Raw genomic sequence first — 13301 nt, forward strand, 5'->3', positions numbered from 1 at the left:
GGCACAGCAGCAAAACCATGAAGCAGAGGAACATGCTAGATCAGATCACAGATGGGCAGCTCTGGCAGCAGTCCCAAAAAGGAAGCGTGCTCCTGCGAAAGGCTCTGGCTCCTCACTCCAGTCACCTGCAGCCTCTATCACACACAGCCACTGTCCCAAGGGGCTTTGATGGCACTGCTAACCCCCACACTGCCCATTTCCACCACCAGCCATGGCATCGGGACAAATCCTGCCTGGATTCCACACAAGCCTAGAGCAGCTCTTGAAGGACCATCAAACCCTCCAAAACATTTCAAGGCTGAACACTGACCCTCAGTGCTAAAAGCCGTCCTTTGACATTCACCCCTCTCATTTCTGGAAAGGACTGAGAAAACGCCTTGAATGACATCCCACCCCTTCCCAGTCAGAAGAAATCCAAGGAAAAAAACCCATGTGCAGCCCTTTCCCTGTCAGGAGTCCCCCAGCATGTGCCCTATGCAGTGAGGTAGATGAGCAGTACCAGTTCTGCTCCTCCTTTTGCTTTGTGCAGGAAGGCAACAGAATCCTCCCCAAATGGAACAAAATAGACCAAACTGCTCCAGAAAAGGCTGGCTTGAGAATTATACATATTTAATCCATATTCCCACCACTGAGCCCACACAGACCAAGAGGCAGAGACCCAGGACAAGGGACAGACAGAACCATATGAACTCAGAGGTGCAGCTGATCAGCAGTAGCAGGTCAGTCTTGAGTGACTTAATTCCTTGCTGGGGACCTCTCTGTCTCCAGCACAATAAAGAATCACAGGACTAGCTTGGATTTTTTTATCAGGGAAGTGCTCGCTCTCCAAATTTCCCAGTGTCCCAACCCAGCTCTGCCAAAACCTGTTGCCAGTTCTGTCCCATCCCTGGACCACAGGAGTACTGGAATAACAAAAATGCAGGAAGCTTTGAGGTTTGCACTGCAATTCCTGCTCAACTGACACTGTTTTTTAAAGGGAACAGCAGCAGACTGGCTGCATTGCAGGCTATGGGGCTGAAGATGCTCAGGGAGAGGAAAAACAACCCAGGGCCATTGGGAAGAACATGGACAATGCGGGAATCCAGCTACTAGGAAGGATATTTCCTCTTATTTCCTCTGGTCTCTGTGCTGTTACACCATCCCTGCACACACTCCCCCCCCCTCTCCTCCATAAGGAACCCAGCACTCGTCCCTTCCTTACTCCAAATGGGGCAAAGGGGCTCAGTGACACATGGAAATATTTATGCACAACAAATTAAAGACACTGAGGCAGCTTGACCTTAAAGGAGCATGCACTGCCAGCCCTCTCCTTTCCACTTTCAGCTGCCTCAGCTCTATCCCAAGATTACAGCTCCCAAGAGCCAGGGGTACATGGAAGAACAAGGAGGACTTTTCTCAAGTGGCATTTTCTCCCAAATTCTGTCAGGACCAGCTAAAACACAACAGAATTGTGCACTCAGCTCCCAGCCCTGAGGACCAGCATGAACAAAGCTCACCAAGCCTTCTCCTTGACCTAAAAGGGTGGGGGGGGCACCTTTAGTAAAGCTCTTTTGTGTACTGAACAATGGCTAAAATATGGAAAATCCACTACCCTGCAACCCTGAGCAGATCTCAGCCCAAAAACTTCTCTGGTTCAAGTTCCTGGAAGTTCCAGAGGGATTCAAAATCCCTGGAAAGCCAGCTCATTGCTGTTTACTCCCAGTGCTGTTGCTACAGCAACAGAGATGCACAAGCACGGACACAGGAACAGGACAGAACTCCTGTCCAACAGCTCCATTTCCTCTCCCCCCATCATGGATTCCCAGGATACACTTTGTCACCAGGTTCACCTGAACCACCCCAAGTGGCAGAAAGCAACACCCACAACCAGCTATAAATGTTCCCCACCTGGCTGCCAAGAACTGGGAAAAGAGGCAAACAGGGAGCATCAGCAGCACAGAGAATGCAGGCTCCTGTGAAAAGCAAAAAACACCATAGCTCCTCACAGCCCCATAAAGGCTTGGCCATCATTTCCTCCTCTGGAAACAGCAACACTCTTCCCTCAGCAGCAGCACCAGAGATCTCATCCTGAAGGGAATTGCTTCCTTTATACATTTTCAGAGGACAAAATTAGTGCAGCACCTTTTTTCTCCACCTCCTGAGCATAACATCACTTTCCCACATCTGCCCTTTCTCCCCCAAATCCAGCCAGTGACCTGTAAATCTGGGTGGCTCCTGACATAACTAAAAAGGCACTGGGGACACAGGGACTTCTCTCCTGACTTGTCAGTATCACCTCCAGCTGGGATAACCCTGGGAAAACTTATTCCTGGCTATTATAGGAACATAAATGAAGCCTGCAGAGATTGTTTGGTAACTCACAGGTAACTTGAAGTGCTTCTGTGGTGTTTGGCTCCTTGCTTAGTCAGCACTGCAGCTTCTAGGACACACTCAGGCTTGGGACAGTAAGAATCCAGCAGATATTTACCTCCTGTATCTCTCTCTGCTGACAAGGAACAGCATCCACTTGGTTTCAGGGATGTATTCTCCCAGGGACCAGCAGAGTCATGCATCTGGCAGGATCTAAATGCTCACAGGGATTTCTAAAGCTTTCCAAGAATAGCCTTCAGTTGCTGCTAGCTTCCACCAAAGCCCTGCCCAGACCAAATCTGAACAGCCCCTGAATTATTTAGAGCTCATTTATTACACCTGGGTCATTTGGAATGACTCATTTGTAGTGCCTCCAGTTTGAGGCATGTGGGAGAGATTAATTACCCCCCTTGCCTGGGTCCTGTCTAGACTGGGCAATTGAGGTGTGTCCAGCAGACCAGGGACATTTGGCCAGGCTGGGTTTCACACAGGGTACAGAGGAACTCCAGGAAGGAGCTTGGCTTGACAGGAATTTCCAGTGTCACATTTCAAACATGGGGAAGAGGGAGCAGGTGATGTAAAAACACCCAAATTCTCACCCAGTTCCTGGGGCTCATCTCATGCTCAGTGTCTGCAGGGAGCAACACAGGCAGGGTCACCCCAGCACACTCATGAGTCCCAAATCAGTGTGGGAAAAGCCAGTATGCAGCAGGACTGGCCTCTGTCAGCCCCCAATACCTGGGGGTGACAAACACCCACAATCTTCAAGGATCATTACCTGGCAGTGAGCAGCTTTACAGGACAAACCAGAACTTGGGCTGAACCTGATGGGATTGCTCCTTGCATCCCACTGTTGGGATACTGTGAAACACTCAAGACGGAGCAATACAGGGAAGGTAGAAAGCTGCATCTTCCTCTTTCCTATCTTACCTGACACAGGCAGCCCACAGCCTGTTCCCCCTGATCTCCCTCTCTCAGCTTTGAGGCCATTTATCTCTCAATTTATTCCTAGCCTGTGAGAAAAACTGTCACAAGTGTCCTATCAACATGTGTGAGCCTTCCTGGTCCCACGACTTGTGTGTCCTGAACTATCACCCCATCCATCCTGCAGAAAGGATACAAAAAAGTTTGAAACCACAAGATTCCAGCTGCTGGGACACTGGGCACCAGGCAGAGCCAGCAGTGCTATCCCTCAGGCATGGGCTGAGCTGGGATCACTCCACAGCACACAGGGCTGGAGGAAAAACCTTGTCCTGCACACTCCCCCATGCTTCATCCCCCAGCTGATGGCTCCACATGCTGCAAAGCCCATCTGAACTCTCTCAGGGGATAGCGTGGACACCGACATGCAAGGGCAGGTTTGGTAACTGCTGTTTACAGGACAGCCCTCAGCTTCTGGCTGGTAAGGACAGGCAGAGCCTCCTCTCAAATTTCACACAAGGATCTGACCAGAGGGCAGGGCAGTGCTAAGGCAGGACACAGACTGCCTCAGACCAAGGGACAGAGCACTCCCCAGCTCCCCTTTCACCTCCCTAATTCTCCAGCACCCACAGCACTTAGGTCTCCTGCTCCATGAGCCCATATCCCTTCATGGGTGTCACAACTCTTCCACAGTCAAAATAAGTGTGACACTGCACCCAGCCATAGATGGTCACTCGGGCCCAACACCCCAGCACCCCCAGCAGGAGCTGTGGCTCAGCCCACAGAGCCCCCAGGGAGGGTGAGGCTCCTCCTTGGGCTCTCTCCAGCAGCAGAGCCAGTTTAAGAGGTTTCTACCCCACCCTGTCTCTCCATCTCAGACTTCCAGCCCTGTCAGGTTTGCTCACTATCCCAGCACAGACAACAGCTGGGACTAGGTGCCTCCCCCCTGCCAACTTCATCCAGGGCATGATGCACAACTGCCTGAGGCAGCATTCACCTCAGGGCCATCAGCTCCCGGAGCACTCACTGAGGGAGGAAGGGAGAAAACCTCTTCAACCAGCTCCGCCACCGGGGCAATCCTGAGAACCACACCCTGAGATCCAGACTGCTGGGAAGGCTGTGATGAGTGGGATTTGTCCTTTGGATAATGGCACTCTCCTGCTGTGCTCCCGAGTCATTCCGAAGTGATCCAGTGTTGCTGCCCTTCATTTCTCACCCTGAACATTGTCACTGCAAGCACATGGCAGCACTGTGGTAATGTGCTAATCCCAGCTTGCAATTCACAGGGCCTTACTAGTCTCAGTTCACAGCACAGGCCTGCCAAAATGAGCCCTGGAGCAGGCAGGTGAGATTTCCTCACACTTCCAGCACCCAGAAATATGGCAGGACTGCTCTGCAGAAGGACAGGCAGCCTCTGTGAACAGCAGGCTAATGGATCTTTCTCTCCAGAGTCTTTAAGGAGTCCAGGCTCCTCATGGGGAGCCCAACAGTCTGGTGTGACATGGGCTGGGTGCAACCACCCAGCGACAGCCAGCAAAGACTTCCAAGTCTCAGAGAGGGACTGTGGCATTGTTAGTGCCAGGGCTGGACTGTCACTCAGGCTCAGGACACAATAGAGCATTTCAGCTCCTCCATTAAGGGCCTGCAAAACACGCAACTCCAGCTTGAAATGCTGGCACCTCGGCCCAAGCCCCAAGAACTGCCTCGTTATGGAGCTGCGCAGAACACTCAGGCAGAATTAGCAGAAAACTACTCCACAGCACCTGCAAGTCCCACTTCCAGTGCTCCCAGTCTCTGGGTGAGGAGCATGGATATCCCATAACTTGCTCCTCTGTGTCCTCTCCACACTCAGCATCACCCACTGCCTGTATGAGCCTCCCAGAGCTCAGCAGGACACAGCTTCTCTCACAGATGGCCTTGGATGGGTGCATCCAAGACATCCTCCCAGTGATATCCCTGAGTCCAGAGCAACTCACCCAGGCCTGTGCTATCCTGGGAGTCATCAATGCAGAGCCTGAACTAGGAAGAATGTACAGTTAGGGCGCTGCAAGCCACCTAATCAAAGTGGCATTGTGCCACACAGGCATGTGTGACCTGGCAGAGAATTCCTGCAGGAACGTGACCACACCTGAAGCAGAGGTGAAATTCTCCTCCAAACCCAAATCTTTCACCAACACTGATAAATTCATTCACAAAACAGACACACATCGGATTTTTGTTGAAGCAGGGGAAATCAACATTAGTGCCAACTAAACAAAGTAACACAGAACACTCAAGATTTCCTCTATGGCCTGATAGAAACTGGTCAGGAGAAAGATACTGTTATCGTAATTACCTGAAACACCAGAGAACAAACAGCCTCTGCCATCTCAGCTGGTACCATCAAACCACACAATTAATTCAGCTCCTTCACCACCATACACTATTCTGGTCCAGGTTGTTTGGCTGGTAGAACTACTATCACACCTGGATTGGTTTTTTAAAAAATATGTTTATTTTTTGCTAATTGAGTCCCAGTCACACAGCTGACAGCAGCAGAAACACACTGTACCACCAACTCACTACTTCCCTACTTCGAATTTCTCATTTAGGCCTACTAACCCAGCTCCCAAGTCCAAGGCATATATGGGATATTCGAGTAAGTCAAAGAATGCTCTACAGAAGAAAAATAATAATCTTTTTAGGGTCCTTCAGCAAGAGAGCGTCACTGACAGAGCAGGAGCACATAATGAGCTGGAAGTTTCCAGGAAAAGCATGGCAGGAGGTAGGAGTTAAGCCTTACCCACCACACAGGGGTCATGCCTCCTCCCTGGGCCTCAGGCCAGCACAGACAACACACACACAAGAGGCCACACAAGTCCAGGTGAGCCTCACCCTGCTGCCCATGTGCCTTCCCAAACCCTTTAAGCACATGGAGCTCATCAGCCTGCAGGCATTTATCCAGCTTAGCACATTCTGCTGGAGCCCAGCCCACCTGCACCAGGACACCAACTCCTCCTGATTTTTATATGAGAGATGATAAGCATTTTTAAACTGACAAGTTCCTGGCTGATAGCCCCCTTCACCTGCCAGATGTTTTGGGTTAGTCCTGGATCACTCCCCAGTCAACTCAGCACCTTGGGCTGCATCCTGCACAGCTGTGGGAATAAATGTGTCAGGATGAGGAAGGAGGTGGGACTGCTGCTGATGCCAAATTAAAACATCCACCGAAGCACTTGGGAACTCCCCAGCACCCAGAACTGCTCATCTTGAGGACAAAGCTTAATGCCAAGAACCACACAGCCTCACACCAAATGATTCCAGGGAATTAAAGGATAAGGATTCACCTTTATGGGCAGCACCTTGAAGGTGAGGATACAGGTACTGCTGTGACTCAGAGAGGGACTCCACCACAGAGCTGCCACTTGCCCTCCCTGGGGGCTTGCAACTGCCTCAAAACAGCGTGGGAGGCACAGCAGCTTCCCTCCTGCCCTGGCATCTCTGGGAATATCACCTCAGACTCTAAGAGCAGAGCTCCCAAGCTGTTCCCAGTTATAGCTGAATTTCCAGACCATTGGATTCATGCAGTCTCCCAGTACAAACACCAGAGCTCCTGACAGGGCCTGACTGGGACCTGAATGCTGGAACATCTCCTTTCAGAAGAAAACACTGGGAAGAGGCACAGGTAAACTGGAGCTTGAAGCTGGAGCTGGTTCCCTCAGCTTTCACAACCACTCAAATCAAGATTGGTAACACACAGTGTTTCAGGTCCTCTGCTTGTCACAGACACACAGAAAAAACTCTGTTGTGACAGAGAAACTACACTGACACCAGTTTCTAGTTCCTATCCCAAAGCTCCTTTCCCAGCTTCAGCCTCCAACCCCCCTTTCCAGAGCTCAGCAGCCAAATTCCCTTAATTAGGACAAATTTGGTGACACAAAAGGACCCACAAAGCCACTAAGCCAAGCCCACACCTCTGTGCAGGCTGCATCCATCCACCACCAGCCGGTTGGGGTTGTTCAACCCTGCTGCCAGGAACAGCCTTTCCCTCCTCCAGCTGCAACAGAACCAACACTAGAAGAGGATTGTTTCAAGGCCACTACTGACCAGTCTTTGGCTGTAACGGATCCGTTCTTCCTCGGGCTCCATCTCCGACTCCTCGGAGGAGAGCGAGAAGGACACGCCAGGACTGCTGTCATCGTCCTCTTCCTCCTTGGAAGCCAGAGGCAAACAGTGAAAAAGGGCACAGGGACACCCACACCCCTCACTTCCCTTCTCCTTTTGGGGCCAACCCCTACCTGCTCTGGGGGCTGAGAGAATGCAGTGGATGAGCCAAGCCCAACTTTTAAGGCTCCTATTCTAACTTAGAATAAATGTCAGGGTACATGACTTCACCAGCTCTTCTGTTACACAACAGGAGCTGCAGGTCTCCCACCTTGGCTCCACACTACCACCAGCAGCTCCACTGGCCCATAGTGGGATAAAAAACAGAAAAGGCGCTGTAAAACCCCGGCTTCTCCAAAATTAAATACTGGAGAGCCAACTTCTCCAAACAACACAATCACTGTCCTCAGGATATCCTGTACCATGGCACCTGGGAGAAACTACAGTGGTACAGGACATCTCCCACGAGCAGGGAAGGCATGTGGGATCTCCTACATACATCACCCAAGCAGGGAAGCAGTTAGAGATCTAATTCCTGGCTGGAGGAGACCTAAATGCTGAACTCTCCAAATGTACCACCTTGTGACACCACACACCAACCCGGGAAAACCTCCCAGGGCGTCAGATGGCACCTACACTTTTTTTTTTAAAGGGACAGAAACCAACCAAAGCCTGGGTATGGCACGGCTCTTAATCCCCAGGACTATGCCTAAGTCGGACCTTCGGCGAGGAGAATCGGGGAACGGGATCGAGGAAGGGGATCCGCCACCTCTCTCGTAGTGTTTACAGAACCGCTACGAGCACGCAGGGAGAACTAACTCCATCCTGCTCCTCCCCGACCCCCGGCTTGGACAGCACAGCATTCCCAGTCCCGCCAGCACCCTCCCCACCCCTGCCTCCCTTGGAACCACGGCACCAGGGCTCCCGGCTCGGCCGAGGGCGGCAGTTTCCCCACACTTGCTGAACTCTGTTTATAAACAACCGGACAAGCGGAGCTCAGCGCGCCGGCCCCGCCGCGGGGCAGGGGGCAACCCCCGGCCCGCCGGGCCACCCCAGCCCGGCCCCGCCGGGGCAGGAGGGGAGGCGGGCGGGAGGGAGGGAGGGTCCCCGGGGAGCTGTCAGCCGGCACCCGCCGCCCCCTCCCCAACTTCCCGACGCGGCCTCCCGGGGCCCGGCAAGGGGAGACCCGCCCGCGCCCGCTCCCGCTCCGGGACCCCGCAAAAACTCGGGGCTCGCCGGTGACCCCCGCGGTGCTCACCAGGTCTCTCCTGCGCCTTTGTCCTCTTCTACCGCCGGCACGGGGGGGGCGGGGGGAGAACAGAACAGACGGAGGAGGAGAAACCCCCCGGTCAGCAGCGATCGCGCCCCGGCCCCGCCGCGCCCCCGGCCCCGCCGCTCTCGGCGCGGGCAGCAGGCGCTGACAGCCCCGCCGGCCGCCCCCCGCCGCCGCGGCCCGCGTCCCCCCGCCGCCGCCGCCGCCTCCACCACCACCGCACCCCCCCCGCCGCCGAGCGCCGGAGCTCGGCCGGCGCCGCCCGCCCCGAGCCGCCCGCGCGGTGCCCCCCCGGCGCCGCCGCCCCCCGGCCGGACGCGGTTCCCCCTCCTCACACAGGAGCCGCCGCCGCCATTTTGAACCCGTCAGAGCCTCACATACACACCGACGCGGCGCGCACGCGCCGCACGCACGGGCGCCCCCCTCCCCCCCCCCGGCAACCCGCGCGCCGCGCCTGCGCCGTGCGCTCCCCAGCCCGGCCCCGCCCCGCGCCCGCGCGGCTCGGGCCCGGCCACGCCCACTCGCACACAGGCCACGCCCACCGCGTGGCCACGCCCCCTCCGCCGCGTGGCCACGCCCCTGTCGGGGGGGCCGGCGAGGGGGAGCCCCGGTGGGATTTTGGGGGGTTCGTGGCCCCTCGGTGTCCCCGCGGGCTTCGCGGCTGCCTGCACGGCTGTGTGGGGGTCTGCAGAGACACCGGCAGGTACCTACATCCGCCTGGGTAACTGCGCACAGCTCCTTACAGTAGTTATACGCTACAGACATTAACAATGTTTTTATAAACTATACATAGTTATATAGATAGTCATAACCTAAATGTATGCAGTGGCATATAAAGTAAATATAGTCATATGGGTGGTTATAAAGCAGCTATATAGTTAGGTATACATTGTATGGTAATATATATATATAAACATATATATATAACTATATATAAGGTTGTAGACCTGTATGTGCAGGACATACCTGGACATGCTCACATACACCTCAACCCAAAATGAGCAGGTGACCCCATCCCAGTGGTCTCTCATCCATCCGGGGCCCATGGTGGGACCCCAACATGTCCCTGACGCCCGCCCGGAGTCCCTGCTGTCCCCAGGCCGTGCAGGGGCTGCTCCTGCCCCAGGGACCCTTCACGCCGATGAGTTTTGTGTCACTTTAATGGCAGAAGATCACCCTGCAGTCACCCCGCGCCACCCTCCGGCACTGGCCTGCCAGCGGGAAGGGGAGCCCCAAATCAGTTCTCTGCCCCCAGAGCCCGGCTGGCAGGGCATGCTGGCAGCCGTGGTGGCACAGGTCTCTGGGATCCAGGCGTGACAGTTCGTGCCAAGGAAAGCTTTCCTGCTGTCCCCCCGTGGTGACCAGCCGTGCCAACCCCGGTCGGGAGGGTGGCAGCGGCATTCCGGTGGTGGCGGAGGCAGAGGTGCGGCAGCAGGCGTGGTGCGGTCGGAGCTCGGGGACAGCAGGAGATCCCGGGGGGCTGTGCCTTGCCGGGGGGCTCAGAGGATCACGCAGACCCTCCTGGGTCCCGCCTTGCGCTGCCTCCGGCGGGCGGCACTGATGGCGGCATGGCAGGCTCTCACAAAGATGTTCCCGACGTTATCCTGGTACCTGGCCGAGCATTCCATGTAGGACACGGCGCGGACCTGCCGGGCCATGGCCTCTCCCTGTGGGCACACACAGAGTCAGACCCCGCCACGGGACCCTGCTGTCGCACTGTCTGCTGCTGGGGACCACCCCTGTCCTGTCCCGTGCCGTGTCACTGGGAGTGACACCCACCTGCTGGCGGGAGACGGGTTGCATCCGTCCGTCCTTCAGCTTCTGCAGCACCTCCTGGTCCTGCCGCAGGTCCGTCTTGCAGCCCACCAGCAGCACCGGGACCCCCTTGCAGAAGTGGTTCACCTCCGGGTACCACTGTGGGGGGACACGTCACCCCGGGATGGGCACGTGCCACCCAGGGATGGGGACAGGGGACAGGCAGCACCCCGGGGTGGCATTACCTTTGTTAGGATGTTGTCAAAGCTGTTGGAGTCGGTGACATCAAAGCACATGAGGACAACGTTGGCGTCTGAGTAGGACAGAGGGCGAAGCCTGTCATAGTCTTCCTGTCCTGCCGGGTGGAGAAGGAAACAATTACATGCCAGCCTGGGACAGTGAAAGTGACATCTGTGGGGATGGCTGTGGGTTAACCCCCCTCTCCCATGGTCATGGGGACCCCTTGGAGGGGGAGACCCCTCCAAGGCATAACCACGAGTGTGGGGCACCCCAAAACGCCCGGATGGGAGAGTGGGGGGCACAACTGCCCGCCCTGTGCCCTCCTGTCCCACCTGCTGTGTCCCACAGGTGGATCTTCACGGGCTTGCCGTCAACCTGGAGGGACGCCGTGTACTTCTCGAACACTGTGGGGACATAGACCTGGCAGGGGACAGGGATACAGGTCACAGTGGCAGCTGTGGGGGGCAGCGACAGAGGGGACCCCAGTGGGGCAGAACAGAGCACAGGGAGAGAAATAGGGAATGGGAATGGTGCTTCCTCCCTGGGGCAGTGGGATGGGACCCACCCTCGTCCCCCATCCCAGGGCACGTGGGGATTCAGGACAGGGGTTCTGGGGTCTCTGTAGCTGCCCCCCTTCCCTGCACTCCCTGAGTCCCTTATGTGCCCTCCCGGAGGGACAAACCCTGCTCCTCCCCATGACTCCCCAAGAGAGAGAGGCGTCACAGGCCCCCATCAGCCCCAGGCTGGGCTACCCCCATGTCCCCATGTCCCACTTCAAACGGCCCCGCTGCCGCCACCGTGTCCGTCCCACCGCCCTTTGCCCGTCACCACTCCCGCACAGGGACAGTGTCACCCACCCACCAGGGGACAGGCATCCCGGTACCTTGGGGAAGTCCCCTTTGGCGAAGGCCACCAGCAGCGACGTCTTCCCGCAGCCGCCATCCCCCACGATGACAGCCTTGACCTCGGTTTCGGAGGCTCCTGCGCTCTGCTCCCCGCGCTCCCGCTGCATGGGGGCGTCCGCTGAGGCCACGGAGCCCGAGTGGCCTCGTTGGGGACAGGGATGGGGACGGGGAGGCGGGAGGCACCCGCCCGCTCCAGGGTGCGGCTGTCACCCGCCCGCCGGGCCCGCCCGCCGCGGGGCTGGGGCCGCGGCGGTGACAGTAGCCGGGACACACGTACAGGTGTCCTGGCACACGGGTGACCTTCTCCCGGCAGGGCCTCGCGGTGCAGAAGCGTCACGCTGCCACCTGCGTGTCCTGCCTGCCTGCGCGACGCTCCCTCGCACTGCTGCCCGCTGCCTCTGGCACACTCTGATCCCCATCCCGCTCCTGATGCCACTCCCCATCCCAGCCCTGCTCGTGCAGATCCCCCTGCACAGCGCAGCCCCCAGGGACGGGACCCCTGTGCCCTCCCCGACGCCCCGTTCCCGCCTCCCAGCCTGGGATTTATTGCCCTGAGCATCCGCAGGAGGCAAAGTCCAGGGGTGGAGTGAGGCACCGGTGGGGGGTGACTCACTGCCCTGGCCCCGCTGTCACTGCCACCCCTGCTGTCACACCCGTGCTGTGCCATGCTGGAGTCTCTGTCCCTGGCACCCAGCTCAGCCACACCTGCTCCTGTCTTTTCCTAGTGATCCCAACACGGGTGGGACAGGCTGTGACACACTGCCTTGCTCGGGGACATGCCATCCCAGCAGTGATGTCCCCCATGCCCCTGTTGGGATGTCCCCAAGACCCTCTCCCCTCTTCTGCCACCCCAAAACTTTGGTGGGGCTGAATGGGTGCTTCTGGTGTGGGGTTGCAGGGAGGGATGTGGGGTCGTGTGTGCGGTCCCCTGCCATTCCCCCATCTGCCACCAGCCTCTCCAGGTTCTCTCAGTGGGTACCAGCCAGTCCAGGAGGGCTCTGGAGCCCCCAGACCAACTGGAGTGAATCCAAAGTGATGGCTCAGGCAACAAATTCCAAACTCTCCCCCAGGCCTGGTGCAGGATGAATCGGAGGAGAGGGATTCTCATGCTGGGAGGCTGGGAGAAAAATGCACAGATGCAGTAATGAACAATCTCAGAAGGATGCCAGCATCGGGGCAGCATGGGGAGAGGAGGCTGGAGCAACATCAAACAATTAGGAAGGTGGCAATTACCAGTCTAATGAGATATCAGGTTGAATCCTAAAAGCATCAAGATTCTTTCAAAGTGAGATGTAACTGCTGCAGTGTTTGTCCTCTGGGTATTTGCTCGGACAAAACATTTCCTTTCCCGCAAAACAGAATTTTGACGGGAGAAGAGGCAGCCTGTGTGTAGCTGCCCAGTGCTCTCAGTGTTTGACCCGTGATTGTGCAGAAACGCCCCAAAAAGCAGCTTTATTTGGGGACAAATAGGCTGCTTGGAGCTTCTGAGGACGTGGAGACCCCAGTTTTCCGCACTGGAGAAGACCGTGGCAAGAAGCACCGGAAGGAGGGAGCTTGCCCTGCTCGGACACACCAACAGGTTGGCCCCAAAGAAAGGTAGGGGGCTGGGACCAGAGTCCAGCCCTGGGCACTGCTTGTTTCTCCCTGGATGTCCCCAAAGCCCCTCTCACCGCTCCCATAGTTGTCCTTAATCGGGATGACTGGATTGATCCAAC

The 13301-nt window shown here is 56.5% G+C and overlaps 2 protein-coding genes across 2 annotated transcripts in view; both read right to left on the bottom strand.

Moving 5' to 3' along the window:
• Nucleotides 1–9120, bottom strand: part of KDM2A (lysine demethylase 2A) — a 33583-nt gene extending 24463 nt beyond the window's left edge. Inside the window, exons 1-3 of the mRNA XM_021555935.3 lie at nucleotides 9022–9120; nucleotides 8672–8699; nucleotides 7357–7461 (exon numbers count right to left, since the gene is read on the bottom strand). Of these exons, the coding sequence (XP_021411610.1) occupies nucleotides 7357–7461; nucleotides 8672–8699; nucleotides 9022–9041 (153 nt within the window). The 5' untranslated portion in view covers nucleotides 9042–9120. The remainder of the gene's footprint in view (nucleotides 1–7356; nucleotides 7462–8671; nucleotides 8700–9021) is intronic.
• A 946-nt stretch (nucleotides 9121–10066) lies between these two features.
• On the bottom strand, nucleotides 10067–11693 carry RHOD (ras homolog family member D). The gene is made up of 5 exons (XM_021556079.2): nucleotides 11565–11693; nucleotides 11014–11101; nucleotides 10687–10796; nucleotides 10466–10600; nucleotides 10067–10353 (listed from the first exon to the last, which is right to left on the bottom strand). The coding sequence occupies exons 1-5, from the start codon at nucleotides 11691–11693 to the stop codon at nucleotides 10186–10188; spliced, it is 630 nt and encodes a 209-aa protein (XP_021411754.1). The 3' UTR covers nucleotides 10067–10185.
• Nucleotides 11694–13301: the final 1608 nt, after the last annotated feature.

This window comes from Lonchura striata, chromosome 6, assembly GCF_046129695.1.
Source record: "Lonchura striata isolate bLonStr1 chromosome 6, bLonStr1.mat, whole genome shotgun sequence".
Lineage (NCBI taxonomy): Eukaryota > Metazoa > Chordata > Aves > Passeriformes > Estrildidae > Lonchura > Lonchura striata.